Source organism: Neofelis nebulosa, chromosome 12, assembly GCF_028018385.1.
Source record: "Neofelis nebulosa isolate mNeoNeb1 chromosome 12, mNeoNeb1.pri, whole genome shotgun sequence".
Classification (NCBI taxonomy): domain Eukaryota; kingdom Metazoa; phylum Chordata; class Mammalia; order Carnivora; family Felidae; genus Neofelis; species Neofelis nebulosa.
In genome coordinates this window covers 72,252,422-72,279,559 of record NC_080793.1, presented here as the reverse complement: position 1 = coordinate 72,279,559, position 27,138 = coordinate 72,252,422, and the positions used below count along the sequence as shown (strand labels likewise).

At 43.8% G+C, this 27,138-nt stretch overlaps 1 protein-coding gene and 1 long non-coding RNA gene across 2 annotated transcripts in view; both read left to right on the top strand.

Moving 5' to 3' along the window:
* The window catches only part of LOC131492020 (uncharacterized), a 62,968-nt gene extending 45,833 nt beyond the window's left edge, over positions 1 to 17,135 (top strand). The window contains exons 2-4 of the long non-coding RNA XR_009251781.1: positions 10,991 to 11,053; positions 13,249 to 13,317; positions 17,068 to 17,135. This is a non-coding gene — a long non-coding RNA (uncharacterized LOC131492020). The remainder of the gene's footprint in view (positions 1 to 10,990; positions 11,054 to 13,248; positions 13,318 to 17,067) is intronic.
* A 1,067-nt stretch (positions 17,136 to 18,202) lies between these two features.
* Positions 18,203 to 27,093, top strand: LOC131492018 (spermatogenesis-associated protein 31D1-like). Its single transcript, XM_058695615.1, has 4 exons — positions 18,203 to 21,157; positions 21,971 to 22,016; positions 22,568 to 22,628; positions 22,912 to 27,093. Exons 1-4 carry the CDS (start codon positions 21,020 to 21,022, stop codon positions 27,050 to 27,052), a joined length of 4,386 nt encoding a protein of 1,461 aa, XP_058551598.1. The 5' UTR covers positions 18,203 to 21,019; the 3' UTR covers positions 27,053 to 27,093.
* Positions 27,094 to 27,138: the final 45 nt, after the last annotated feature.

Genomic DNA, 27,138 nt, shown 5'->3' with positions numbered 1-27,138 from the left:
GAAGAAAAAGAATTAAAATAAAAAACAATAAAAAAGTCAAAAGTTGGGGCGCCTGGGTGGCTCAGTCGGTTAAGCGTCTGACTTCGGCTCAGGTCACGATCTCACGGTATGTGAGTTCGAGCCCCGCGTCGGGCTCTGTGCTGACTGCTCGGAGCCTGGAGCCTGTTTCAGATTCTGTGTCTCCCTCTCTCTCTGACCCTCCCCTGTTCATGCTCTGTCTCTCTCTGTCTCAAAAATAAATAAACATTAAAAAAAAAGAATTAAAAAAAAAAGTTAAAAGTTAAAAACAACACAAAAAATCAAATAAATCCTGCCAGCTCCTAGATGTGTTTTGGTCTGGTTGTTGACAGAAGCTTGGAAGAATAGAGGGAATAAAAAAGAAAAGGAAAGGAAAACACTTGAAAATTAAAAAAGTGAATACAATAAAGTGGAATAAAATGAAATGATGAAAGTAAAATAACATTTAAAAAATTTTACAAAAAAGTAAAAAAATATAGTAGAAAAATTGCATAAAAATCTCTTTTATAAAATGAAAAATAAACATGAATTTTTTGTCTTTTTGTATTCAAGAATAAGAAAAGAAAAAGGAAAAAAATTGAATAGATGGACCTGTGAACAGAATGAGATACAATTGAAATAACATCCAGTTTCCCCTAGAAGTTCCTCTCTGAAGCACTTTATAGTCTGTATACTAAGCAAGAGGAGAGATTTGTGGTATTCCTCTAGAGCGCAGTTGGCCCAGTTGGGCAGGGCTTGGTGTAGTGGCTCTGTTCTCCACTGGATGGTGCTGCTTAGTTTACTGGGATGGAGTGTTATGGTGCATGTAGGCATGTATGAGCATGCATAGGAGTGGTGAAATTGGCGTTACCCAGCTACCCAGTCTCTGGTATTGCTGGCAGAGAACTCTGTGCTCTTGCTGGCAGACAATCAAACACCCCTCTTTGGTCTCTGGATTCTATATACTCCTGGTGTCCACACTGTCTGTGACCAAGCCATCAGGCTATGAGGTGGCACCTGCCTCCTGAATTTTATCTCAGATGGGGCTATTTCCAAACCCCTCACTTCTGAGGGCCCTGCAGCTTTGACCCTTTCAGACCCTCTGAGAGAAGGTCTTGCCAACAATGGCCAGGTGCTGGCCCACCCCCTGGTATGTTAACATGATGGTGCTGCTGCAGACGCCCAGAGACTGCAGGTGCCAGCCCAGCACAGAAAAAGTTCACATGATCGTGTAGCAGCAGTGGTTTAGGGACTATAGTAAATCACAACACCCGTCTGGTGCCAGGCTTCACCCTTAATGTCTTTGTTCCAACACCAGCAAATGTGGCTGTTTGCTGGGTCCACTGGGACCTCTGAGTGTGAAGAGGCCATACAGCCTCTACAAAATGTACTCCCAGTAGGGAATCTGCCTCTCTGCGTGTGGCCTGAGGAGCCTTCAGACCTTGATGCCTCCTCCTAGGGAATTGCCTTTCCCACCAGAGCTCTACCACGTATCGAGCTACAGAGTTTCAGACTCTGTGCTCCCCTGTTTATAGCATCTTAATGGAATTTAAACCCTGTCCTTTCTCCTTTCTTCCCTTTTTTGTTCAATCCCTTGCAGTCCCTTTCTCCTTTCTCCCTTTTTTTGTTCAGTCCACTCTTTCTCTTTCTTTCCAGCTGCTTTCAGGGGGGAGTGCTTTTCCTGTACTCTCCCCCAGTCTCTGTCCTCTCTCTGCAAGAAAAAACAGCTCCCTACCCTCCGTGGCTTCTCTCTCCCCCAGTTCATCTCTTTGCACTGTGCACCTTCCAAGTTCTGTGGTTCAAGTTTGCAGATTGTTGTCTTAATCCTCAGATCAATTTTCTAGGTGGGCAAGATGGCTCAGTGTTGATCTAGCTGGTTTCAGGGAAGAGAGAGGCAAAAAGAAGTTGCATGCTGCTCCACCATCATGGCCAAGAGGAAGTTTCTTAATGGGATTTCCATATGCTAAGTAAGACTCACAGATACTGGAAGCCTAGCTGTTGTCAAGATATGGTTGTATTTTTCCCCTCTAGCAAAGCATTAACATTAAGTTAGTAGGGGAATTCCTGGACTTTGGGCTATTGATAAAATTTCCCTTTTCTTGTAGTATTACTAAGGTATTTGTGTACTGTTGGAGGCTATCATTTTAACCATTTGGGTTCTTTGTTTTCTTTGTTCTTGGGCAGTTAGGAGCACCTGAGGAATATCACACAAATCCCACCTAGGGGGTGGGGGCATTGTGCTAGCTTGTGCTTGGCCCTTACCTTGTCTTATGGTCTCTCATCAGACAATACATATATATACCCTCTGAATATCGAATTCATTTACAGTTTCTGTTATGTGTGTGTTCTTAAATTTTCTTTTTAATGTTTATTATTTTTGAGAGAGAGATAGAGTGCAAGTGGGGAGGGGCAGAGAAAGAGGGAGACATATAATCTGAGGCATGCTCCAGGCTCAGAGATGTCAGCACAGAATCCAATGTGAGGCTTGAACTCACAAACTGCAAGATCATGACCTGAGCTGAAGTTGGATATGTAACCAACTGAGCCACCCAGGTGCCCCCTGTTATGTGCACATTGTAGAGGATCAAAATTAAAATCCCAAAAGCTTAACCTTAGAGCCTCATGCACACAGAATAAGGGCCATAGAATTTCAAGAAAAACAAACATTTTTTATTAAATATTTTAATATTAAAGTTGTTTGAAGGTAAAGAAAAAATAATAGATGAGTCAGAACTGAAATAATTTGAAAGCACAACAGTTATTTTGACATAAACTTCTGCTGAGCTAGGCAGACTAGAAGGAAAACAAATAACAAAAACAAATAAAAAACAACTGATACCACTTTAAGGTCTATTATCTGCCAATTACTTTCATACACATCATCACACCAAATTCTTATGACATTCCTTGAGATTGCCATTATCTCCTCCCCAAATTCCACCCCGGTTTTACATTTTTGGAAACAGGATCAGCAAGGAAAAATAATTTGTTCAAGATCATATAGTTATTTAGTATCAGAGGCAGGATTTGAGTCCAGATTAGGCTCTTTCTACAACCTCCCTGTTTCTTTATAAGATACAACTAGAAGCTACAAGGATCTGTAATGCCAGCTAGAGTTGGAACAGCTCAGCTGAAACTATCATACACTGGGCTTCAGAATGCATTCAGCAGTTGCTCTGTGTGCTGGAGGTTTGTTACATTGCAGACCCTGAGCTTTATTTAGCCTCTTCGGTATTATTTAATTTACAAACAAGTCTGGTCCCCTTCCTTGGGAATAGCAAACACAAGAGAAGAATCGGATTCGGTAGTGTTTGCTTCCACACAACCTGACCAAACAGGGGATGCCTTATTCTGATGCACCGCTTCCTTCTCATTTTCCTAAAAAGATTCACGAACCCTCTGCCAATATGATAAGTGTTAGGGGAAATGAGTTTCTGAATTGTCATTCTAGGAATTGCCTTTTGCAGCTGAAACCTCACCACTTAGTCAAGCCCTCCCCTGCCATCTGCTCAGCTCCCAAACTGCTGTAAAGGTAGAGAGGAGCCACTTAAATTACAAAGAACCTCATCTATGATGGAAATTCCATGCCATGGGACTCTCTCTCATCTTTCCAGCTTGTTGAACGCTGGCTCCAGAAGATCACACTTTTAGGGTCACCAGGGCACTATCATGAGGTATCAGGACTTCAGAGGCAACCTGTTTACCAACAGCTCATTGTTCACAAAAATGCATCTGAACCAGCCTCAGAGTCCATGTTTGCAAAGTCATCTCATTCTCAACTCTGGGGCCAATCAAGTCTGAGAGAATTTAAGGAAACCTGTGCCAGTTTTGATGGCTTAGTATCGTCTCAGTCTGTTAGTGTGTGTGAGTGATTTGCTGGCACACAGTAAGCACTATTCTTCAGGTCTAATTGTTAGACCCTTCTCCAGTTTTTGTACGGAACCTTCTTGTGCTGCCATTCTGGAAGCTACACCCTATCTTGTCTTCCTGTGCTCAAGTTTTTAGCTTATCGAGGACTGCTCTTCTTTCATGATCAGTTCAGCCCTCCTGGAGGCCTGGGTAAGTCTTTGATGCTTTCTTCCATTGTCTTTCTAACATTTACTACTTCATTTGTTCATTCATCATTTGTTCAATGTGTTTATTAGAGAATTTTTGCCAGATATTAATGCCTGTCGGGGAGATACAAAGTGTCTTAGGTCGTGTTCCCTAGAAGCAGAGATTGAGGTGGGAAGTCTTCTGCAAGCGGTAAACTGACGGAATGCTGGAAAGGGCGGGGGGGTGGAAAGGAGCAGGGCTGTTACACCCGATTGGCTATGGACCACCCTGGGGTGAGTGGGAGCAGAGGCTGGTGTAGACTCCCAAGCGCCTCCAGACGCTTCTGTGAGGCGAGGACATTTCCTGTGGGAGACTTGAGGTTGAGCCTTAGTAGACAGTACCCATGCCATCTGGGGGATGAGGGCACTGCGATGACAAAGGGGATGTGCGTGGAGGAGCAGTAGCATCTGCCAAACACTCTGCTGGTGAATCTCAGGCTTTTGTGTGCTAAAATCATCTACAGGAGTTTGATTTAAAAAAAAAAAATGCAGATTCTTAGGTCTCATGCCTAGAGAATCAGCAGGTCTAAGGTAGTCTAGGGAATCTGTATATTTAATCACCCAAATGACTTGAATGCAAGTGGTCCATAGACCACAGATGGAAAGATGTCAAATATACAGTGTAATTTATTTTTTTATCTGTTGTCACTTATGCAATATCATTTTCCCCCTGTGGATGCCCAGGTGTTCCAGCACCATTTATTATGGTGAACCATTCTTTCCCCACTTCCTGTAGTTTCATTTTTGTCATGAAACAAGTGTCATCTATACATGGGCTCCAAACATGACCCTCCTATTTTATCATTTCAGTATAATTCTTATCATTGTCTATTGCAAACATACTTTGAAAAATTCCACTGTGGCCTAAAGGGCAAGAAATCTCGGGAAACTCCATGGGTCATTTTGTGACTGGACATTATATCCATAAAATTTAGAGATGGCCGTTGACAAAGGAATACCCAGCTCTCCTTGGCATCTTCATTTAAATACACTGTTTGGCCTACAGAGTACAGGTTCTGGTGTTTGTAGAAATTGGTCTGCAGCTCAGTGACACCCAGGAATTACTCTGTTCCCCTCCCAGCTGTCATTGCTTCCTTATCCAAAACCTCTTTTACCAGGTCAGCAGTACAACATTTTAGAAAGTGAGTCACCTTTTATGAAGAGCATCCTGTCTTACCTCAGGTATCATTAGGGAAGAAAGATGAAATACAGACTTGGCAGTATTTACCTCTCAGGTCTGCTTTTGAACAAACTTTCCCCTCCCTGCAATTTGCTGTTGTCTCAAATGGGGTACCTATTGTAAATTCAGCTTCACTGAATCCAGCTTAAAAATGAGAAAAACAACAGATTGTACATATTTTCCCACTGGAACAAAAGGCTATCATTTAAATATGGTTTGATACCAGGGTGCCTGGCTAACTCAGTCAGTGGAGCATGTGACTCTTGATCTCGGGGTTGTGAGTTCGAGCCCCATGTTGGGAGTAGAGATTACTTAAAAATGAAATATTGTTTAAAAATGTGGCTTGATGCCAACAAATGAGTTTGATATACTGTCAAGCAAACTCTTAACAACATCTTTTATTTTTATAGTATTATATGATGCAGGTTAAAAAGCATTGCAATGAATTGTGGGTGGGGAACATGGGGCATAGTGATGTGAGATTATTTAAGTAAAACCATGAAGGAAATTGTATACACACCAGAGATTCCACTGCCTTGTCTTGCTCAATGAGTTCTGGGGTGGGAGGCAGTTAGCCAGCTGGATTCCCAAGAAGGGCAAAAGCTTTCCATTAGACATGGTTCAAGTTTCCATTTACATCTGCAGTCATGGATAGTCAAGCAGTGACCCGGCTGGCCACAGGAAATGTGTGGACTAAAGGAAGGGTTTCCATGCAGACACTTACAGTGCATGGCCACTTCAGGTTCTCAACACTGATACCTCAATAGCACAGAAAGCTGTTTGTTTTCTCCCCCAGCATAGGGGTGTGATCCACTCAGACTAGGCTGCAACATGTAGTTAGGTATCCTGTCTTCATTTTCTGTGAGTGGAAAACCCAACAACTGAGTGTTGAAAACAGTAAAGTTGTTCTGCAGTTGGTCACACGGCTCTTGGGGCCTGAACTCGTGGTTTGATAGTCACTTGAGAAGAAGCAAATGGATTTGGAGACCCAAGGAATCACCCACAGACACTGCACTAATGGAAGATGTTCATGGGCTTTCTTCCTTCTGCATAGACTCTAGTATCTCTCTTTTACACATAATTAGCTGAAAATTTTCTTCAGTAGCCTGTGTAATTCTCCCAGTGATGTTGTCTATACTTGTATTTTCCCTGCACTAGCACAGTTATATTTTACTGTAAAATTGGAAATAAAGGTCATTATGTTAATTGAAGTTGATATTTTATTAGACAGCCACATGCCTAACAGGCCAAGGGACAGTGCTGGGGAAAAAGGGTGGTGAACTGTTTGAGGATGGAATAGAAGTTCCTCTTGAAAACGTTTCTCAAGCTCCCTGATAATAAGATTTACCTGAAGTGTTGGACCAATGTTTGAATTTCCATTCTTTTCCTTTGTGATACTGATTCAGATGGATTGAGATATATCCCCAGAATGTGTATTTAAACATCCATGTGATTGTCATTAGGGTAATATGGTAAGACTGCCCTAGGAAATACGATTTTGAGAAGGTGATTAGAGTCAGAGAGGCCTGATTCCCAAATAACCCTCATTGTTCCCATGGGGGTATTTTTGTCTTTCTTAGTCCTTTTCCAACCTGTGTTCTGTACCTCCCACCAAATGCCATTCAAAGTTTGCTGACCTTGGTCTAAGATAGGTTTCTGTATATTCTTTGACTATCAATTAAGCCAGGAGCTCCTTGAAAGCAGAGGACTAATATAGTTTCTCTCTGTATCTTCAGTGTTCAAGTCCAGAATGAATGAAAGTAACCTAACCCACCTGTATGAAAAATCATGCTTCCTGACCCCAACCTTAAAGACTGTGGGAAGGAACCATTGAAAACCAGACATATGGTGGCTTTCTACTAGGACAGGTTGGGTTGATTTTCAGGAAGATCTGTATCAAGTACTCTGATCTTGATGTGCTGCAAAGGGTTGCTTCTGTTCTCATTTCAGCAGTTCAGGGATGGGAAGACAGGGATGTGGGGGGAGCGACCAGTGCAACTTTTGCTGCCCCAAGAGAATTTTCATACCTAAGGATCTCCCGAAGGTATTTTATGAGGATGTCCCAGTGTTTGGGTGCTGGGCAGCAGTGGTCAACGAATAGCTGCACTGGCATCTTGGGTTGTTTGTATTCCCAAACTCACTCATCTCGGCGGGCAAATTCTCTCTTAACATTTGGTACCGTGTGAAAAAGGAGATGGTTGGGAGGCAACTGTAGCCTGTTCTCTGTACTCCTTCCTTTGTTTCAATGCTCTTGTTGACTTTCCCTACATATGTAAATACGGGAAATGACTAGAATGTAGGTTAGTTTTTGTAAGAAATTTATACATCTAATGCCTTGCTTGAAAAGGCATTGGAAAGGGCCCAGGAAAATAGTCTTGCCAGTTTCCTTAATAAATAAGCCAGAGATGGCAGTTATGTACCAAGTTCATTACCACTCTGGCCCCTCTCACCCTTCCACTGTAATACATCACTAATAGATGCCTGCATTCTTTCAGAAAGAGAGAGCCCCCGAATCCTTCTTAAAATCAGGTAACTGCCACCAATTAGTCCGACCTGGCACGTGAGATGAAATCTTACCTGACAAAGCTGGTTTTACATATTTCTAGGTGTGAGAATATTATTCCAGTTTTTATTTCTTCCTTAGCTCCTCATGTGGAAACTGTTCCAGGCCTTGAAGGCAGGCAGGGGAGGCCTGGCAAATCAAGGTATCCTCAGCAGAATGCTGAGCTCAAACAAAGATGTGAGGTGACCAGCTAGAGTAAAGCAGTGTGCAGTGGAAAGTCACACGAAGTGAATGTGGACTAGGAAGGAGGAGCTAGGTTAAGGTAAGCATTGGCATCCAGGCCAAGACATTTGAATGTGATTTGGAAAGTCAGTGTTCCTGAAGGCTGGTCAGTGTATTATTACTCAGGGTTCTCCAGAGAAACAGAGCCAATAGGATGGGATATGTATATATACACACCCACATACAGAGCAACAGAGAACAGAAAGAAACAGAGAGGCAGAGAGACAGAGGCGTAAAAGTGGGGATTTGTTTTAAGGAGTTGGCTCTTTTGAGTGTGGTAGTTGGCAAGTTTAAAATCTGCAGTGCAGGCCAGCAGGCTGGAAATTCCAGCAGCAGTTGATGTTGCAGTCTTGAATCTTAAGGCAGTCTGGAGGCAGAATTCCTTCTTCAGAGGACTTCAGTTTTTCCTTTTAAGTCCTTCACCTGATTGGATGAGGCTCACCCATGTTTTGGAGGGTCATCTGCTTTGCCCAGAGTTTACTGATTTAAATTTTAATCACATCTAACAGCAATTTCACAGAAATTATTTGTTAGAACAAAGTTAGTTTATTTAAGTGAAACAGAGTTGATTTAAAGAAAATTATTAAATAAATATCAGGTGCAGCTGGTATAGGGATATGTCGAGTATATATCTTCTAAAATGGCTGAGATCAGAGAATGGTAAGTGACAGAATCCCTAAACTCTTGTAACAAGGAAACGTCATAAGAAAATGGGGTTTAAGGAGATTAATTCTGTTACCCTGAACAAAGGTCATAGTAAAATAATGTCTTTCTAAAGATGCTTTTTTTCCAAGCTTCCTGAATATAATTTTCCAAATCTACTTTTTCAGAAGTTGTTTATGATTTTTTTTCCCCTGTAACAAATAGAAGTTTTCCATTTTATGTAATCTGAACAGCTGGGTCTTTTGTGTTATGATTTCTTAAAAGGATTTGAAGCTTAGGAAATCATCCTGGGTTCTAAATTTGCAGGTATAACACCTTGTTTGGGCATTTGGAAAAGGCTAGTTTTTAAAATATTTACTATTTTCATGTATCTGGGATTTATTTTAGTATGCACTATGAGGGATGAATCTAAACTAATTTTATTTTACTTAAATTCCTACTGAGTTATTCCTTTACAAGTTCATGAAATAGCTCTTCCTTTCTGGTGGTGTCATTTTTATTTTCTAGCAAATTCTTATATGGAACAAAATCAGTTTCTGGACTAGCTAGTCAGTGTTCTGTAATTATATACATTTTTTTCTTCTTTCAGTAGTAGATTATTTTAATTATATAGTGTTACATTTAAATATCTAGTGTGGCTAGTTCCATCTCATATTCTTCCTTCAAAATTTTCTGTGACAAAATTATTTATTTTTCTTCCTGTGAATATCAGAATCTCGTTAGATTCTCCTGAACTTTCATAGAATGTTAATTGGATTTTGTGTAAATCATTATGAGGGTTATAATGAATTTATGTATAATTCATTTATGTATGAATTTATGCACATTTTCTTTTTTTTTTTTTTTTCAACGTTTTTTTTTTTTTTTTTTTTTTTTTTTATTTATTTTTGGGACAGAGAGAGACAGAGCATGAACGGGGGAGGGGCAGAGAGAGAGGGAGACACAGAATCGGAAACAGGCTCCAGGCTCCGAGCCATCAGCCCAGAGCCTGACGCGGGGCTCGAACTCACGGACCGCGAGATCGTGACCTGGCTGAAGTCGGACGCTTAACCGACTGCGCCACCCAGGCGCCCCAAATTTATGCACATTTTCAATCAGCTTTTGATGTTTGTGACTATTGGGCACAGATAAGAGTCAATGAATTAATCTAAAATAATAATGAAGACATTTTATCTCAGGTGGCTTCTTCACTTGAGCAATTCAGATGTATAAATAGTCAAATTGAATTGAAGTCCCTTCATTTTTGCCCCTAAATGTCTGGTGTAGATGTAATCCAACAATCAAGGATCCAATGACTGCCCTCAGGGAGCAGAATAAAAGAAAAAGTGATAAACATTATCATTGAATGGGGGTGCCTGGGTTGCTCAGTCAGTTAAGCGTCCAACTTGGCTCAAGTCTTGGTCTCATGGTTCATGAGTTTGTGCCCCGCATTGTGCTCTGTGCTGACAAGGCATAACCTGGAGACTGCTTCACATTTTGTGTCTCCCTCTCTCTGCCCCTCCCTCAATCACACTCTGTCTCTCTCTCTCTCAAATATAAATTTTAAAACATTAAAAAAATCAGTGAATGAATTTAGACACTCTTGAAGGGTAATTCACATTTCAATTTTTATTTTAACCTTTTTTTTTTTTTTTTTTTTTTTAGTAGTCTCCATGCCAAACTGGGGCATGAGCTCATAACCCTGAGATCAAGACTCAGATGCTCTACCAACTGAGCCACACAAGCACCCATTAATTTTCATTTTAATTCCCTAGTACTTCAGATGGAAACCTATGTATGATCCCTTCTGCAAGGATCTTCACCTGGTCTGTTTTAGAATTTCTTTTTCTCATTTCCTTTTCCCTTCTCATGCTGGTGGTATCCCCTGGCCCTGGCTAATTCTTGGTATTCCTGAATCTCTCCTGACAGACCAAAGCAGTGATCAGACAGGTTGAAGGATTCAATGGAAATGTAATCTGATCTCATCTTAGCTTCATGTAAGATGCAGCCCGCTGTGAACCAGAATGTAATGCTTGGAATTATCTGATTCCTGCAGCCCCCTCTTCTTTCCGGGCCCTGGTGAATGATGGCTAAGGAAATTTAAAGCATGTAAAACATGGCAAACATTGATTTGTTGACTTGGCCATTGATCCAGATATCTTGCCTTCTTGTAGGTAAAACTAAAGATCTCAAATTCTAGATTGTATGTATAAGGGCAAAACATGTAAGGGTTTTCACTTCAGTTGCTTCTTGATTCACAGATATCTTCTTTTCCTTAAACTATACTTCCAGGTTTGGAGCTAGATGCAAAAGCAAAAGCAAGACAAAAAGCGACCAAAATCCAAAGGAATCTCTGTGAGTAGAACACCTGAGCTGCATAGATGGAGAGCGGAGTTGACACAATTGTGATTTTTTGGTTCACAGACATGAAGGAAAGGAATCCTCAGTTTGCAGCTGGCTATGGAAGGCCAGTTACTATGCAGGAAAGCTGAGAACTGGTGAGAGTAAATGGAGAAAGTTACAGGAAAAGAGAGAAAAACTAGATATAAGGAAATTATAGGGACAGAAGACACAGCAAAATTTAGAGTTGGTGTGGACAACATTGAAGAAGTTGCTGGTGACCACTGTTACATTGCTGGCCTCCAATGATCCACATCTCCCTGAATTTGCCCTTGTATTGTGTTCTCTCCTGGAACTGGAATAGAGACTGTGACTTATTCTAAATGACTGGAAGTGGCAGAGGGATCCTAAACAGCTTCCTGGTCTAAGCCTTGAGAAGTTCTGCTTCCAGGCTCTTAGCCCTGATCTCCTTTATAAGGACTCTCTTACTCTGCTGGAGCTATGTGGAGAGGCCATGGGAGATGCTGTGTAAGAGGGAGAGGCCCTGAGAGAAAAGCCCAGCCATCCAGGGCCTAGCCAAGCCCAGGCCCCGGCTGACCTACCAGCTGAATGAATTCATAGTGAACACTGGCAAAATCAACAGAGTTACCCAGCTCAGCCCAGGCCGCAATCCCCAAATTGTGAGCAAATGAGATGTCCATTGTTTTAAACCATGAAGTTTTGGGGTGGTTTCTCATTTCACACAAAATAGATGCTGGTATGGTAACAGAGAAGCATTGAATATAATGGCCCGGTGACTCTGCTTTCTGGGACAGCATCCTGCAGAGAGAATGTGCAGGCCTGGGACTATGGCAAGCTCTGGTCATAACCTTGCTCTTTTCCTTTTTGCTCTGTGGCCTGGGGCAAGTTATTTAATCTTTCGGGGCCTCAGTTTTGTTATCTGTAAAATGAGAAAAATATTTCTTCCCTCACAGTATAGTTAAAGGGGATGAGTGAAAGTTTGGGGCACATAATAAGTATGGACCAAACAAGAGTTCTGTTCCACTTCATCCTTGTGGTTCCCTCCCTCACTGCCCCCCGCCTCTTGGGGGGTGACCTAATCTACATTAATTCTCAAGGGCAGTCCTGTGACCTGCGAAAGCCCATTATTTCTTAGGTCAATTTTGAACTGTGTATTTTATAAACAATCACTACATTTATATGAAAAAGAAGTAATCCACTAAATTCTAAGTGGTGGATTTTTTTTTATGATGGTAGGTTTTGGCACCAATGTGCATGTGTCTACATGCCGGAACTTCTGCACTGGCTCCTCTGGAGTACCACAGCAGTTTATTAGACTAAGCTTGGGTCGTGAAGGAACGTTACATTCAGTTTATTTTAGTGCAGGAGGGGTGAAGGCACACACTGTATTTCCATTAGATTTTCACAAAAAAGCATTACTATCTCAATTGTTTGTAAGTCCACTTAGGCAAAAAATGCACATTTTTTTAAAGTTGATTTTGAGAGAGAGAGAAAGAGAATGCAGGTGGGGGGAGGGGCAACAAGAGAGGGAGAGATAGAAGCCCAAGCAGGCTCCAAGCGGTCAGTGCGAAGCTCATTGTGGGGCTTGATTCCAGGAACCACAAGATCATGACCTCAGCTGAAACCAAGAGTCAGATGCTTAACTAACTAAGCCACCCAGGTTCCCCAAAATTGCATATTTTGAGGTGTACTGGGTAAAATTTGGTGCTTATTGAACCTCTGCCTTCATACTAGAAGGCAAATTAGGGCCCTGGAAAGAAAGTCCCATATTGAGTGTGTGAATTATGTTAAAACTGTACAGACTCCAACTTTCCAAGCCCTCTGAGAGAAAACACACACACACATACACACACACACACACACACACTCACATGCACACCCATATATGAAAGAGAGGATTAAGGAGAGAAGAAGTCACCCTGCTTGGCCTCAGTTTCCAATTTGTAAAATGAGAAAGCCAGACTAGAAGGTTCTCCAAGGTCCTTTCCAGCTCTGAGTGTAGGAGACAATCTCAAATCCTATGCCTGTATTAGCCCTTTGTGGACAGGGAGATTAAAAACACAGGTGGCTCTCCTGCAAAACTTTAATTGCAGAGCTTTAATTAGAAAAAGAATCAAAATACTCTTTCAGATTATGTTTTCTTAATTTTATTTTTAATTGTGTTTTTATTGTTTCCATTTTATTTTAAGAGAGCAATGAAAGCTGCAGTTTGCTGAAGTGCTGCCCCCGTTTCCCTGCTTTACAACTGCCTTAGCAAGGTAACGTAAAACAGTTTCTAAAATGTATTTTTAATGAGAAACCAAGGTCCCTGAAATTTGTCGTCAACATTTTTTTTTCCCCTTTAGACCTCTTATGGGGCTCTGGAGTTTCCATAATTCATTGCCAAGAGCATGGCAAAGGATTTTGGCTTAGTTTAGTAATTACCTTGTGTTAGTCTCACTCAAAGTTCTTTTTCTCTTAATGGGTTAGGAGAGCCATTCAGAGGCTTTGATTCTAGTAATTAAAGTTGCTATGGGAGGGGCACCTGTGTGGCTCAGTTGATTGTCTGACTTCAGCTCAGGTCATGATCTCAACAGCCCGTGAGAGTTCAAACCCCACATTGGGCTCTTTGCTGACAGCTCAGAGCCTGGACCCTGCTTGGGATTCTGCGTCTCCCTCTCTCTGCCTGCTGCCCCTCTCCACTTGCATTCTCTCTCTCTCTCTCTCTCTCTCTCTCTCTCTCTCCCTCTCAAAAATAAACAAAAAAAAAATCTGATGGGCAGGGAAGCTGAAGGTGCATGTAATGTTTAGCCTATTAAAATGGCCATATCCAGAGCTTACACAGGGTAAATTCTTACCAGAGACTCTGAATAGGACAGGTCAACATGGAAGAAGGCATGAGAAAATGACAGAGCTGAGGGAAGTCTGGGAGTATCTTTCCCTCTCCAAATTAGGTCCCACAATTAGAGTGGACATTTTTTTTTGCCCCCTGTCATGGCATGAGGGAAAGAGCTCCCCAAGTCTCCCTGTATGCTTCCAGAATGCTGACTCACTCCCAGACTTCACGGTGGAGCATGCAAATTAGACCACAGTTTCTCAAACTTTCTGTGGTGGAGGACCAGTTTGCTTCCTCCCCCTGCTCCCCCATGTACTCTGGGCTGATACTTGCCTAAGATACAATGCAAATGAATCACGAAAACAATGACACACAAAAAAAAGACAAACAAAATACAAACGTTGGATTTTAATTATTAGATTTAATTACTCTGTAAAATTGCAATAGAAGGTTCTAACCATCCTCAATTTCTATACTTGGTGCAGATGGTGACAAAAATGTGGGAACAAGTACTGGCCCACGGACCACACTTTGAGTAGCGCTGGCTAAGACCAGGGCAACAGTATTTTCTGGTTCCCAGTAATTATTTCAAGGGTGTTCTTATGACCTGAGCTAGTCCCATTCACCTGAATTTTGGGACTTAATTGAGAACACCGGGACAACAATTCTGTTTTTCTGGCTGGATACCATCTTGGGACCGCAAGAGAAGTGGCTTGAGAATGAGTCAATACTGAGAAAGCAGAACCAAGGGATAGTGAGTCAGAAGCTGGATCTTCTCCTCTATTGCAGAGGAGTATAAGCCAATAAATTAAAATTAAGGAAGCCAGAATTCATCTGTTTTTCTATCATCTGCAAGGGAGCTTTATGTGATACAGTGATTAATTTGCATATTTCCTCATGAGTTCTCAACAGCTTCTCTTTTGCCAGCCGCTTACATAGATATCTGGGTATGCCATTCTTTTGGTTATGAAGCTTCCCATGGCCTTAGCTTCCCACTGTGCTCAGCACAAAGTTCAAGTTCCTTAAACCGTCATTCAAAGGCTTTCATAGCAATTTCCCTTCTTATTTTTCAGCCTGTTTTTTGCTACTCTCCTCCTCAGGCACATACCTGTATATCATATTCCATTGTACAGATATACCATGTTTTGTTTATACATTGATTTGTTTGATTTGTTAAATATTTGGGTTATTTCTGCTTTTTGGCTATATTGATTGAATAAATCTGCTATGAACATTTCTCTACATGTTTTGGTGTGGATGTACATTTTCATTTCTTGCTTATTCATTTTTATAACTACTTAAAGTCAGACTTCGTCTAAGCATGTCTCTTTCTTAGATTTGGGGAGTAAAACCATATTCGTTCCCTATGAAATGAGGTCTCTGTGGTCTAAATGCAACTTTTATCAAATATCTGTGTGTGTGACCAGACATGTGTTTTTATATATGTTACATAGGTTTACTCGTGTTCCCGCTGGCTGGATTGCATTTACTCTTCCCACACATTTTTCTGACTTTCTAAAATTAGAATGTTGAGAACATAAGGTGTTCTTTATTCTTAAATGTTAAACATTATGCACCACCACCATTCCTCCTGATTCAAGGGCTAATTTTGCAAGTGTTAGCAGGAGGGCAAATTGATGCACCCAGATATTTAATAAAAGTTGCATTTAGACACCAGAGATCGCATTTCACAGGGAACAAATATGGTTTTACTCCCCAAATCTAAGAAAGAGACATGCTTAGATGAAGTCTGACTTTAAGTTGTTATAAAAATTAATAAGCAAGTGGGGCGCCTGGGTGGCGCAGTCGGTTGGGCGTCCGACTTCAGCCAGGTCACGATCTCGCGGTCCGTGAGTTCGAGCCCCGCGTCAGGCTCTGGGCTGATGGCTCAGAGCCTGGAGCCTGTTTCCGATTCTGTGTCTCCCTCTCTCTCTGCCCCTCCCCCATTCATGCTATGTCTCTCTCTGTCCCAAAAATAAATAAAAAACGTTGAAAAAAAAAAAATTAATAAGCAAGAAATGAAAATGTACATCCACACCAAAACATGTAGAGAAATGTTCATAGCAGATTTATTCAATCAATATAGCCAAAAAGCAGAAACAACCCAAATATTTAACAAATCAATGTATGAACAAAACATGGTATCTGTCCAATGAATATAATTTGCCAAAAAATGGCATATTACATGTTACATCATGGACACATTTTACATGTTACAACATGGGTGATACATGTTACCACGTGGATGAAGATTGAAACATTATGAAAGAAGCCAGATATAAAAGGTCACATGTTGCATGATTCCATGCATACAATGTCCAGAATTGACAAATCCATAGAAAAAGTAGATTAGTGGTAACCTAGGGGGCGAGCAGGAGGAATGAGAAGACTGAAGGATACATGAAGCCTATGGGGAAAAACTTCTGTTTTGAATAATGAAAATGTTCTAAAGTTGACTGTGGTGACTGCACAACATTGTGAATACACTAAAAGCCACTGAATTGTACACTTTTAGTGGGTGAATTGTAGGGTATGTGAATTAAGTCTCAATAAAGTGGTCTAAAACAAAAGATTATAGGAGCTTTATTCATACTTGCCAAACCTGGGAAGCAGCCAAGGTGTCCTTCCATAGGTGAGTGGATAAATCAACTCTGGTTTCTCCAGACAGTGGATATTATCCAACGCTAAAAGGGCATAAGCCACTAAGTCATGAAAACACATGGAAGATCCTTAAATGCTTATTACTAAGTGGAAGAAGCCAATCTGAAAAGGCCACACACCTTATGTATAATCATACGATATGAAAGTCTGGAAAAGAAACAACTCTGAAGACCGTAAAAAATCAGTGGGTGCCAGGGATAAGGGGGCAAGATGGGATGAATAGGCAGAGCACAGAGGATTTTAGGGCAGTGCAACTACTCTGTGTGACACTACAGTGGAGGACACATGTCATCACACATGTTCAAGCCCATAGAACGTCCAACACCAAGAGCGAACGCTAATGTAAAGTATGACTTTGAGTGATAATGATGTGTCAGTGTAGGTCCACTGATTGTAATAACTGCCCCATGCTGGTTCTGGGCGTTGATAGTGGGGGGAGTGTGGTAGGGAGGAAGAGGGGCATGTGGGAACTCTGTACTTTCTGCCCAATTGTGCTGTGAACTTATAAAACTGCTCTAAAACTGCTCTACAGAAAGAAAAAGAGAAGGAGGAAACAGAAGAAAGAAGAGGAAGAAGTCCCGAATACCTCACAAGGCTCAGCTCAGTTGGCACCTGTTGTAAAAACTTCTCTGGTCTTCTCTCTTCTCCTTCCTGGGAGAAGAACTGATTACTCTGATTTCTGCGTTTTCATTATGTTCTTATTCCTACTTCCTTTACTGTTTATGTCACTTTTCATAGCCATTTACAGGACTCACTAAACTATGACCTGCCCAAGCGTTGAGGCGATACCATATTTTGTTGATATTTCTACTAGAAATACTACACTGTAGAGTTCAATAAAAGTTTGGTGTGTGATGGAACGAGAGACATTTTATAGCCAGTCAGTATCTTAAATGCAGTTTAAACAGATTTTGCCCGAGACTCTGTTCTACAGGCTTTTTGGAATCCTGAAAATAGCCATTCCCCATGTGGCTCATCCCGGGGACAGTGATGAGAATGGGAAAGAGAGAGCACTGGGGACTGGTCCTAGGAAATGGAAAACATATGAGAATCATTTCTTAAATCTTTTTTAATGTGGGGCACCTGGGTGGCTCAGTCGGTTGAGCGTCCGACTTTGGCTCAGGTCGTGATCTCAAGGTTCATGGGTTTGACCCCCACATCGGGCTTTGTGGTGGTAGCTCGGAGCCTGGAGCCTGGAGCCTGAATCGGATTCTGTGTCCCTCTCTCTCTGCCCCTCCCCTGCTCACCATCTGTCTCTCTGTCTCACTCTCAAAAGTAAATAAAAACATTTGAAAAGGTTTTTAATGTTTGTTTTTTGAGAGAGGGAGCGAGTGAGCGAGCATGAGCAGGGGACAGACAGAGAGAGAGGGAGACACGGAATCCTGGAGACACAGTCCCCAGGCTCTCAGCTGTCAGCACAGAGCCTGATTTGGGGCTTGAACCCACGAACCACGAGATCATGACCTGAGCTGAAGTCATGCTTAACAGACTGAGCCACCTGGTGCCCCAAACATATGAGAATCATAAACCAATGACTTCTCCTTACTTATCTATATGGAATGTCTTCAAATACAAGCATTTCATTGTCCTAGAGCTTTTGGAAAATACTGCTTCTTGGACAAAATCTAACCTAGCACAGTATGAACCAGACTTCTATGTGGTGACACAGGTCAGCTGGGAAGATGTCACAGCTGACATGTGAGAACACCTCACTCTACCAAAAGCCATCTCTGCTACGTCGGGATGGCTGCCTGAACTGCTCCTGTGAGAGCTTTATATTAAGGCTTAAGGGTTAGATGTATGTAAACTGTGTGAGATGTATGGCATGTTAAGATTTGTTATTCATTTATGACTTCCTGAGAGTCGTACATAATCTAGTTCTTGAAAGCAGGTTCTCAGAGGGCAATAGAAGAAACCTATAAAGACTTTGGTGCCAAGAATGAAAAGGAAAAAGTACCTAAGGGGATGATAGAATAACAACAACAAAAATTTTCTTCTAGCATTTAATACACAAAGTAAATATTCGTAGCCACACAACTGCTTTAATTGTAGGACTAGGGTGACTCTTTATTTTAAGAAGTCACTTAATGTTTAAAAGAGGTGTTGAGAACATTGGGGATTTCATTGTCAGGGCTCTGCTATTTTCTAGCTAGGTGATCTTGAGAAGTCATTTACCCTCTCTTAGCTTCAGTTTTGTTCTTTGACAAAAGGGGCAGTAGATACCTGTCCTGCTTACATCAACGGGTGATTGTGAAAACTGCTTGCATCATAGGGTGATTTTGAGGTTGCTGCAAGTAAAATGCTTAAGTGTTGGCAAATGATTTATAATTGATGTTAGCATAGACATTGGCAAATTATTTGTATTTGATGTTAGCTGTGAACCTCCCCTACTAAATATCAGTGGAGGTAATTTCAGTGCTGTCAACAACAACAACAAAAAACCCCCCAAAAACAGGTGTACCATCAATCCCTCATTCCTTTAAATTTTGAAGGCTCTGTGGGGCGCCTGGGTGGCTCAGTTGGTTAAACGTCCCACTTCAGCTCAGGTCATGATATCACAGTTTCTAGAGGGCCAAAAGGCATCTGAAGGGAGATTTCTGGGGATGGAAGAAGAAGCTCCTATGCTTCTCTTTAGGAGAAAAGCAGAAAAGAGAGAGAAGGTCCATTATCCCTGAGAATGACCCCCATCTCCCAGGTGGCATCCCTTGTGCAGGATATGTCAAAGGTTCCTGGTGTCAAAGTGACCGGAGGTGTTTCTTGAAGTTGCTATGACCACCAATCAGCCAACCAAGGACTCCTGAAGGGGGAATGCTACCATCCCCCTGCTTCCCCATTGCATTCTAGATTAGACGGGTGCCTGTTGTAGGGACCAAAATAATGTACCTTGAAAGCAGTGCCCTAAAAGGCCATGCCTTGAAGAATATGCCTTGATGGCCATGCCTTGATTACCTAGTCTGTGATGAGTGTGTTGTGGAGGCCATGCTTTAGTTTCTCGAAAAACCTAAGATTTTTAGCCCATGAAAAACACGAGAAAATTTACGGGGTGGGGGAGAGCTACCCCATTTTGTATTTTAAGTACTTAGTAGAGGATAATGACTGAAAACAGTAAAGATAGGAATCCATCATGATCTAAGTGACATTCCAACACACATAGCCTTTACAGCCAACTCCCTAGAAAACGGTCCCTGACTGGGTTTTAATTCAATCAGGTACTGATTTGGCTGGCTCCCAGTGGAGGTCTCCCAGCCTGAAGCAGCTAGACAAGAGATGTGGAGGGGATCACATTAGACCAATGAGGAGGAAACCTCACATGAGAGTCTTAAGATTGGCAGCTGTCCTGGTTATTTAGGTGGCTGTCCCATGCCCAAGACAGACAACTTTGTATAAAGGACAAGAATAAAGAGAGGGGATCAAGTTTCTGAGTCTTATTACCATTCTAGCCAGGGTACTAACTTCCAGCCAAAAGGCAGGCTTTCTTCTCCCCGTAGAGTAGCCATGGGTTAGAGAATTGCAGCCTGAGAAATCGATATGAAAGTGTTCCAATAAGACCATAGTTCTCGAAAAGCCCCTGAAATAAGAGTAAAGGAAGAAAAGAGAGAGTATACTCACTGAATTTGCACCGGCTCAGAGTCCCAATAAAAAGACTGAACGTGCCATGCTGGGGACCAAATGAAGTTTTGAGGTGACGGTGGGGGGACGATCTGGAGCCGATGGCCAAGAAAGAATTCTTGAAGATGTCTTTGGTACAAAAAGCTGGTTTTATTAAAGCACAGGGACAGGACCCATGGGCAGAAAGAGCTGGACTATAAGTGTTGGGGGATACTTTTATGGCGTAGGGGGAGACAAAGTCAAGAGAGAGTTCCTAAAGGGATTTTCATAGTCTAAAGACTCAGAAAATTGGAGGCCTGGCTATAGTCAGGATAAGGTTGTTTTTCCCTCAGGCAAAGCATTAACATTAAGACAGTAGGGGGTTCCTGGACATTAGGCTGTTGACAGGATTGCCTTTTTCTGGTGAACTGGAGACTATCAGTTCAGCCATTTGTTTTTTGTCCTTTCTTGGTTTTGAGTAGCCTGGAGTTATCTAAGGAATATCACACATTGCCCACAGTTGGCAGGTAGGGGATTGTGTGCTAGCTTGTGCTTGGCCCCTCAGCCAGCCTCATGCTCCCTCGTCAATATGATGAAAAGATGAGGTAGAAAAACAGGATGGCAGGGTAGGGCAGAGGGACCTGCAGGAGGAGAGGTGGAGGGACCTTCTGGGCTGGTAGGTGGGGAGGGGCTTGGGGCACACCCTCTCCAATTGTCCCCTCCACCAACCCTCAGAAACCTTTTGTGACTTTTCAGTGCTCTGTGATGTAAGCCTGGAGAGTTATATAGTCAGGCATCGGCACACTCGGAGCTCAGTTACCTATAGGCAGCCTTGCGATTCAGTTACCTATAGGCAGCTTTGTGATTCTCTCATTTCAGAATAGTGCTACTGAACCATGTTGTGCTTTGGCTCAACAGGCTTTGAGACTGACCCCAACTTCACCTTCTTGTATGGGTTGGGGTTGCTTCTTCTGTTCCTGTGCTACCTGATGGGGATTCCATTTCCAACTGGGAACACCAAACCCATCCAAAAGGTAAGGAATCCTGGGGGAGTCCTGAACAGACATTCGTATTGTTTCTACTTCTAGTCCCAAATTTTAAAATGAGTTTTGTAGGATTAGACACAACTAAAATGGGAAGTCTAAAAGAAGAGACATTCACTCCTCTAGGAAGAGAGATCTGGCAGGGCTAAGGGTTAAGAAAGTACTAAGGTTTAGTACTTATCTGGCTGTGGCGGCGGGTCTTGGACAAAATCCCAAACATAAGGATTCTGTAGTCTTAGTTTGGGTTTAGAGAGTATGGGATGTGTGTAAGAGAACAAGGTTCCCCAGCACTTGATCATGGGTCACCTTCTCATGTAAGATTTCACTTGACCGAGCCTTCATGTTGGGCTGATCAGGAGAAGAGTGCTAAGCCTCTGAGACACACTGAGCAGAGACTAGGGTCCAAGCTCTGTCCCAGGATACAGGGTCCTACCTGATGGAGCACTGATGTGACTGTTGGTCCTCCGTTTCTGTTTTTTTTCCTTATGTTAGAAAGTATACACATGCGCACGTGCGCATACACACACACACACACACACACACACACACACACACACACAGAGGGTGGCCCCAGGAGGAGCAGAGAGAGGGAGAGAGAGAATCCCAAGCGGTCTCTGCTCTGACAGCACAGATGGGGACCTTGAATTCACTGGAGACCAGTGAACAGAGATCATGACCTGAGCCGAAAACAAGTGTCAAATGCTTAACTGTCTGAGCCACCCAGGCACCCCAAGAATGTCTCCATTTCTGAGAGCAGAGGGAGAGATGAGTCCCAGGGTCCTCATTCTTTCATTTTCATTCCAGTGTCAGGGCAGAGCCAAGAGGAGGAGGAAAGGCGGTACACTGAAAGGTAAGGTTCTGCTTGTTCCACATGACCTCTCCAAGGGTGACCCTTCCTGTCCTTTCCATGAGGTTCCAGTTCCATGATTTCTGAGGATGTCAGCTACTAGACACAGTGCCCCTCTGAAAATGGAGGCCTCAGAACACTCAGAACTGGAGGCCCTTAGATTCCTTGCTCTGCCCAGCCCTGAGTGTGGAGCCATGGTGGACCTGGGCAATCAATGGTTGTTGCCCAGTAGTGGCCGTGTGAGATGTCAGGAGTCAGAACTTCTGTCTCCTGATTTTGTGCAAGACCTGTGACATCACGGATACTCAGGATTCCTCCCTGAGGTAACCACTGACTTGTGTGCTTCACAGAGGTGGTTTGAGCATCACATGATGTAATGTAAATGAAATACTTTAATGCTATACCATGTGTCACATCATTGACCATTTGACCTCATCTACCGATTATTGGGGCATCCAGAATCTAATATCGCAAGGGTGTGTCACAAAGGGACTCCTGTATAATACCTGTGTTTCCACCTTCACTACATATAACCTACTCTCCTGGTTTCCCAGATTGGAAATGCCTTCAGAGAGAAGAGGAAGAGATAAGGAAGCTGATGTGTAATATAAGGAGGTGACTACTCTTTCCCTTTCTATCCTGATCCCTCCTAGAGCATGATTGATGCAATTGTATGAATTCAGTGCAACCCGCCAGTCATGGGAGGGGGGTAGCCATAGGAATGGGTACATGAATGAGGGCCCTGGGGTGAAGGTTACTGAGTGTAGTATGAAGTCATAAATGTGGGGCATTGTGAAGGAGCAGCAGGCTTCAGGTGGCCCCTCCCTTGGCAGGTCAGCAGGGGCTCCTTCCCTTGTTCTGGCCCTGGCTGCAGCTTTGTACCTCCTGTCTCCTGCAGCCCCCTAGGCCGGCAACGTGATACAATCCACTTTCGTCAACTGTTATGTCCAGACCCCTTCTGTGAGGTGTGTAATAACACAACTGCTGAGATCAATCGGATGCGGTACCCAGAGGCCCTCGAAGATGCTACTCCCTTGGGTTCCACAGCTCCTGTGACTGACTCATTGTTCACTTCATCCCCTGCCTTCTCAGCAGACCCTCCAGGAGACCTAATATCAGCTTCTCTGCCTGAGCCTTCCCTGCCACTTGCCTCCACCTTCCCACCTAACCCAATGACCCCCTTGGCTGACTATGTTCCACTCTCACCACCGGATCACTCTTGGCCACCACAGCCTTGTCCTCCCTTGGAATCTGATTTCCCTGAGGACCATTTCCCACCCCAACCCCTTGCCGTGTCCCCTCTCCCACCATGTGATGCTCAGACAGTGGACCCTGTTGTTCAACCAGAGGCCAAATTGGCTCTAAATACCATCTTCTCTCTTGACTCCCCCGTTTCCCAAGATGTCAACTCCTTATCGGAGTTGTCCCAGACAAAGAATCCCACTGAGACCTGTGCTTGTCATCATGCACCACCAACCCTGTCTGTTTCACCACCACCAGACAGCACTTTAACTGTGGCTCAATCTAAATCAGTTTCCATCACCTTGAAGCCTGTTCCGGAGAACTCATCTCCAGATGGCCCTGTTGGATTGTCCACTCATATCCCAACAACCACAGGCACTGACCATGCAAGCTTGTGTGTCTCAGACTTCTCTTGGGGCAAAACTCATGCCAAAGACTTCTTCCCTTCTACCTTGGCTCAATGTGATTTCAGCCAAGAGATTCTTGCCCTCCGTTCTGAGGCTTCTTCCAGGGGAGACCCTGTGCCCTACGTTGTAGAGCCTGGCAGCCTGTCTTTCCTCAGCCCTGAAGTCCTGGCACTTCTGGAGAAACAAGTCCAAAAGAGGAGTGATTTCTTGATATGGAAGGGAAAGAAGGGTTCTTTTCCAAAACAACTCAGGCCAGACTACACACTAAATTCTTTGGGAAAAATGTCAGAGTCAGTTGCTGCCCAGCCTGACTTGGCAGCCTCCCTTCCTTTCTGGAACAGCAAAGACAAATCAAAGGAGCTACATGTGCATCAGCAGCCCCCCTACCCCCCCTTGGTAGAGGTCCATTTACAGCAAACACCTTTGCAGGTCTTCTGGGGTCTCCCAACTCTGGATACTGAGTCTTTGCCCTCTGTTGCCCATGTCTCAGAGGATTGTTCCTCAACCTTTATTTTCAATAGAATCTCTACCTCCACAGACCAGGAATCCCCAGGACTTCCCCCTCCACTTCCTCAGGCCCTGCCTGAGATCCAGCCTCAACCCCAGCCTCAACCCCAGCCTCAACCCCAGCCCCTACCTCCCACTCAAGTCCAGCCTGAGACCTACCTTCAGTCCCCACTCCCAATCCTGCCATCTAGTCCTCTACCCCAGATTAAGAGCTGTGGAGTGTGTTTTCATAGACCCCAGAATGAGTTGGAGTCTCTCATCCCCTCTGAAATTCAAGACCTAGAATGGAATGTTTTGCAGAAGCAACAGGCACGTTTGTGGGGCTTACCCGCTGTGGTTCAAAGATCCCATGAGGCCTTTTGTCCTTCGGCTCCTAACTTGTCTAACCGCCGGGCCTTCCAGGCCCATGGTGCAGTCTCTATCCTTCCTGGACAGTTTCCTCTCAGTGATGAGCTTCGTAAGAAACTAGAGCATCACCTCCGAAAGAGGCTCATCCAGCACCGGTGGGGCCTTCCCCGCAGGATCCATGAGTCTCTATCACTGATGAGGCCTCCGAAGAATTTTTCAAACATACCTGAGGTGGGGCACTATCGTAGACTCCAACAGACCTCTAAGAGTCAGAGTAGCAACACTCTAAATGTTGGGTTGAGCCAACCTGAAAGCTTCCATGAGGGGGACTCAGAAATGCTTCAGCTAGAGGACCCCTTTGGGAAGGATCTGGGAAACAACCCAGAGAATGGGCCAAAAGATCATCTGTTGAGTGACCCAGAGAGCTCTTCAGATAAGGATATGGGGTATGATGCTGAGGAAGAACTTATGAGCCCATCCGAGAATACATCAAGGGCATCTGTGGAGAGACTAGGCCAAAGGCAACTTGAAAATGTCCTCAGAATACATCTGAGCAAAAAGTTGGAGGAAATCAATGAGGGTCAGCTCCCCGGGACCGTGCATAGTTCATGGCATACTATGAATCAGACATTGCTTCATCCTGAGAAATCCCACACTGAAATACAACAGAGAGTTCTGCCACCATCAGTGGGTGGGGAATATTGCCTGAATACCTCCCGGGAGCTTTCCTTCATTGAATCCGATGCACAGCAGATGCTGGAGTCCCATATTAAACAATGCCATCATAGAATGGTAGAGGGCCTTCCCCCTAAGGACTGTGAATCCACAGCTATCTTTAAATTGAAAGAGGCCCCATCCCAGTCCTTATCCCATTCGAACCTGGCCTGCTCAACCAACCTGATTTCTGGGTCCAACTCAAAATCTGGGGACTTCAAGTCCCTTAGAGGAAGCTCTAAATCTCTCCATGGAGACAAAGTGGGAACAGCAAATTCAGCCCCCATCCTGGATCATTCTCTCCCTGCCACCTCAACTGTGGGCAAGGAAGGACAGGGAATCCCAGCAAAATCACCGCGTCCTATCAACCATGGGCTTGCAGAGGAAGTTCAGGAAATGAAGGATGGCAGACAGATTCTTCAACCTATCAGACAGAGCAGCATAGGCAAAGCAAGCCAACAGGGCAAGATGGTGGTGAATCCAGAACCTGTTTCTGTGCCCAAAGTGTCCAGGGAGTCATTCAGGGTTGAGGAGCCAGATGGGCGTCAATCAAAACCTAGAGATATCTTGACAACCAGCCAGCCAGGAAGCCCCCAAATGATAAATGTGAATGTAAATAAGGACAAACGTACTGTGACCATTAAAAGCCACCCAGCAAACACATCAATTCCCCAGGATCCTAATTTAACAGAACGGCTGTATAAGGAATTAAGGCTTAAATTGGAGCAAACACAGCAGAGGTGGGCCCAGAGCAAAGACAACGACCTGCCCCCCTCGACTTCCAAGGCCTCCCTGACTCATGACCAGGAGGACTCCAGTGGGGACATGGGAGCTTCCCAGGTGCTTCACGTCCGTGTGCAGGACACAGGAATTAGGACGGAACAGCAGCAGGATACTTGGGTCCCTAAGCATGTCTTAAGGAAGCACCAGCACAAGAATCTCCCACCAGCTACAGAGACAGTGAGCCCTCCGTGTTCCAAAGCACAAGAGTTTGGTGGAGGGGATGCAGGGTTGGGGACATCCCAGCCTATAAGGAAGAGTTGCCCTCCTCGGGACGTGGCACTGGCGGAGAAGCCTGGGAGCCAATCCTCCCGCACCCTATCACAGAAAGGTCAGCCTCCCCATGAAAGCCTTTTTAGAAAAAAAGTGAAGGCTATTTTACAATGGCTTAATCCTGGCAGAAAGTGCAAAAGACAAGAAAACTCCCAGGAAAAGGGCATCCTGCCATGTGTGCAAAGCAGAGGCATGGTTCAAGGTAGAGCTGCCTTTACTGGGAGGACCGAAGCTCAGAAACTCAGGAAAGATGTTGGGAAGTTCTTAGAAGAGAAGATGGGGCACCGGCATGCTACAGATAGCGCCTGTCCTCAACAGCCCCTTCTGTCCTCAGCCAAGTTTGGGAAAACTCGGAAGGAAGCACAAGTGCAGGCCCAGGCACAGCCTGCCCAGGGGCCTCCTCTCAGCTACAGGGCTCCCTCCTGTAAAGAGAGAAATACCAAGTCCTGTCACCAACAAGCTGTCTTTGTGGGCCACAGCCATTCTCCAAGTATTAGACAGATCAGGGACAAGGGCAGACACCCCCAGGAAGCTGTGGCACTTAAGGGCCAGCTGCTGTGTCAGAACCATCGCCTGTCTGTGCCCCACAGGGAGCCTGTGCCCCACCCACACTGCACCTGCAGGCATCAAGCTGGCCAGGGGCCTCGAGCCACTCTCACCAGTGGTAAAGGCACGGTATTGGGAGATCTGTGTCTATCATTTAGACAGAAAACCCTTGTCCAGAATTTCGAGAGGGGGAAATTTCGCAGCCCGAATCCCACAAAATAATCCCTTTGATTCTCCCCCAATAAACATTCCTCTAACAGTGATGTCTGTTCTGTGTACTGTGTTGGTTCAAGGTGACCAGTCCCCCT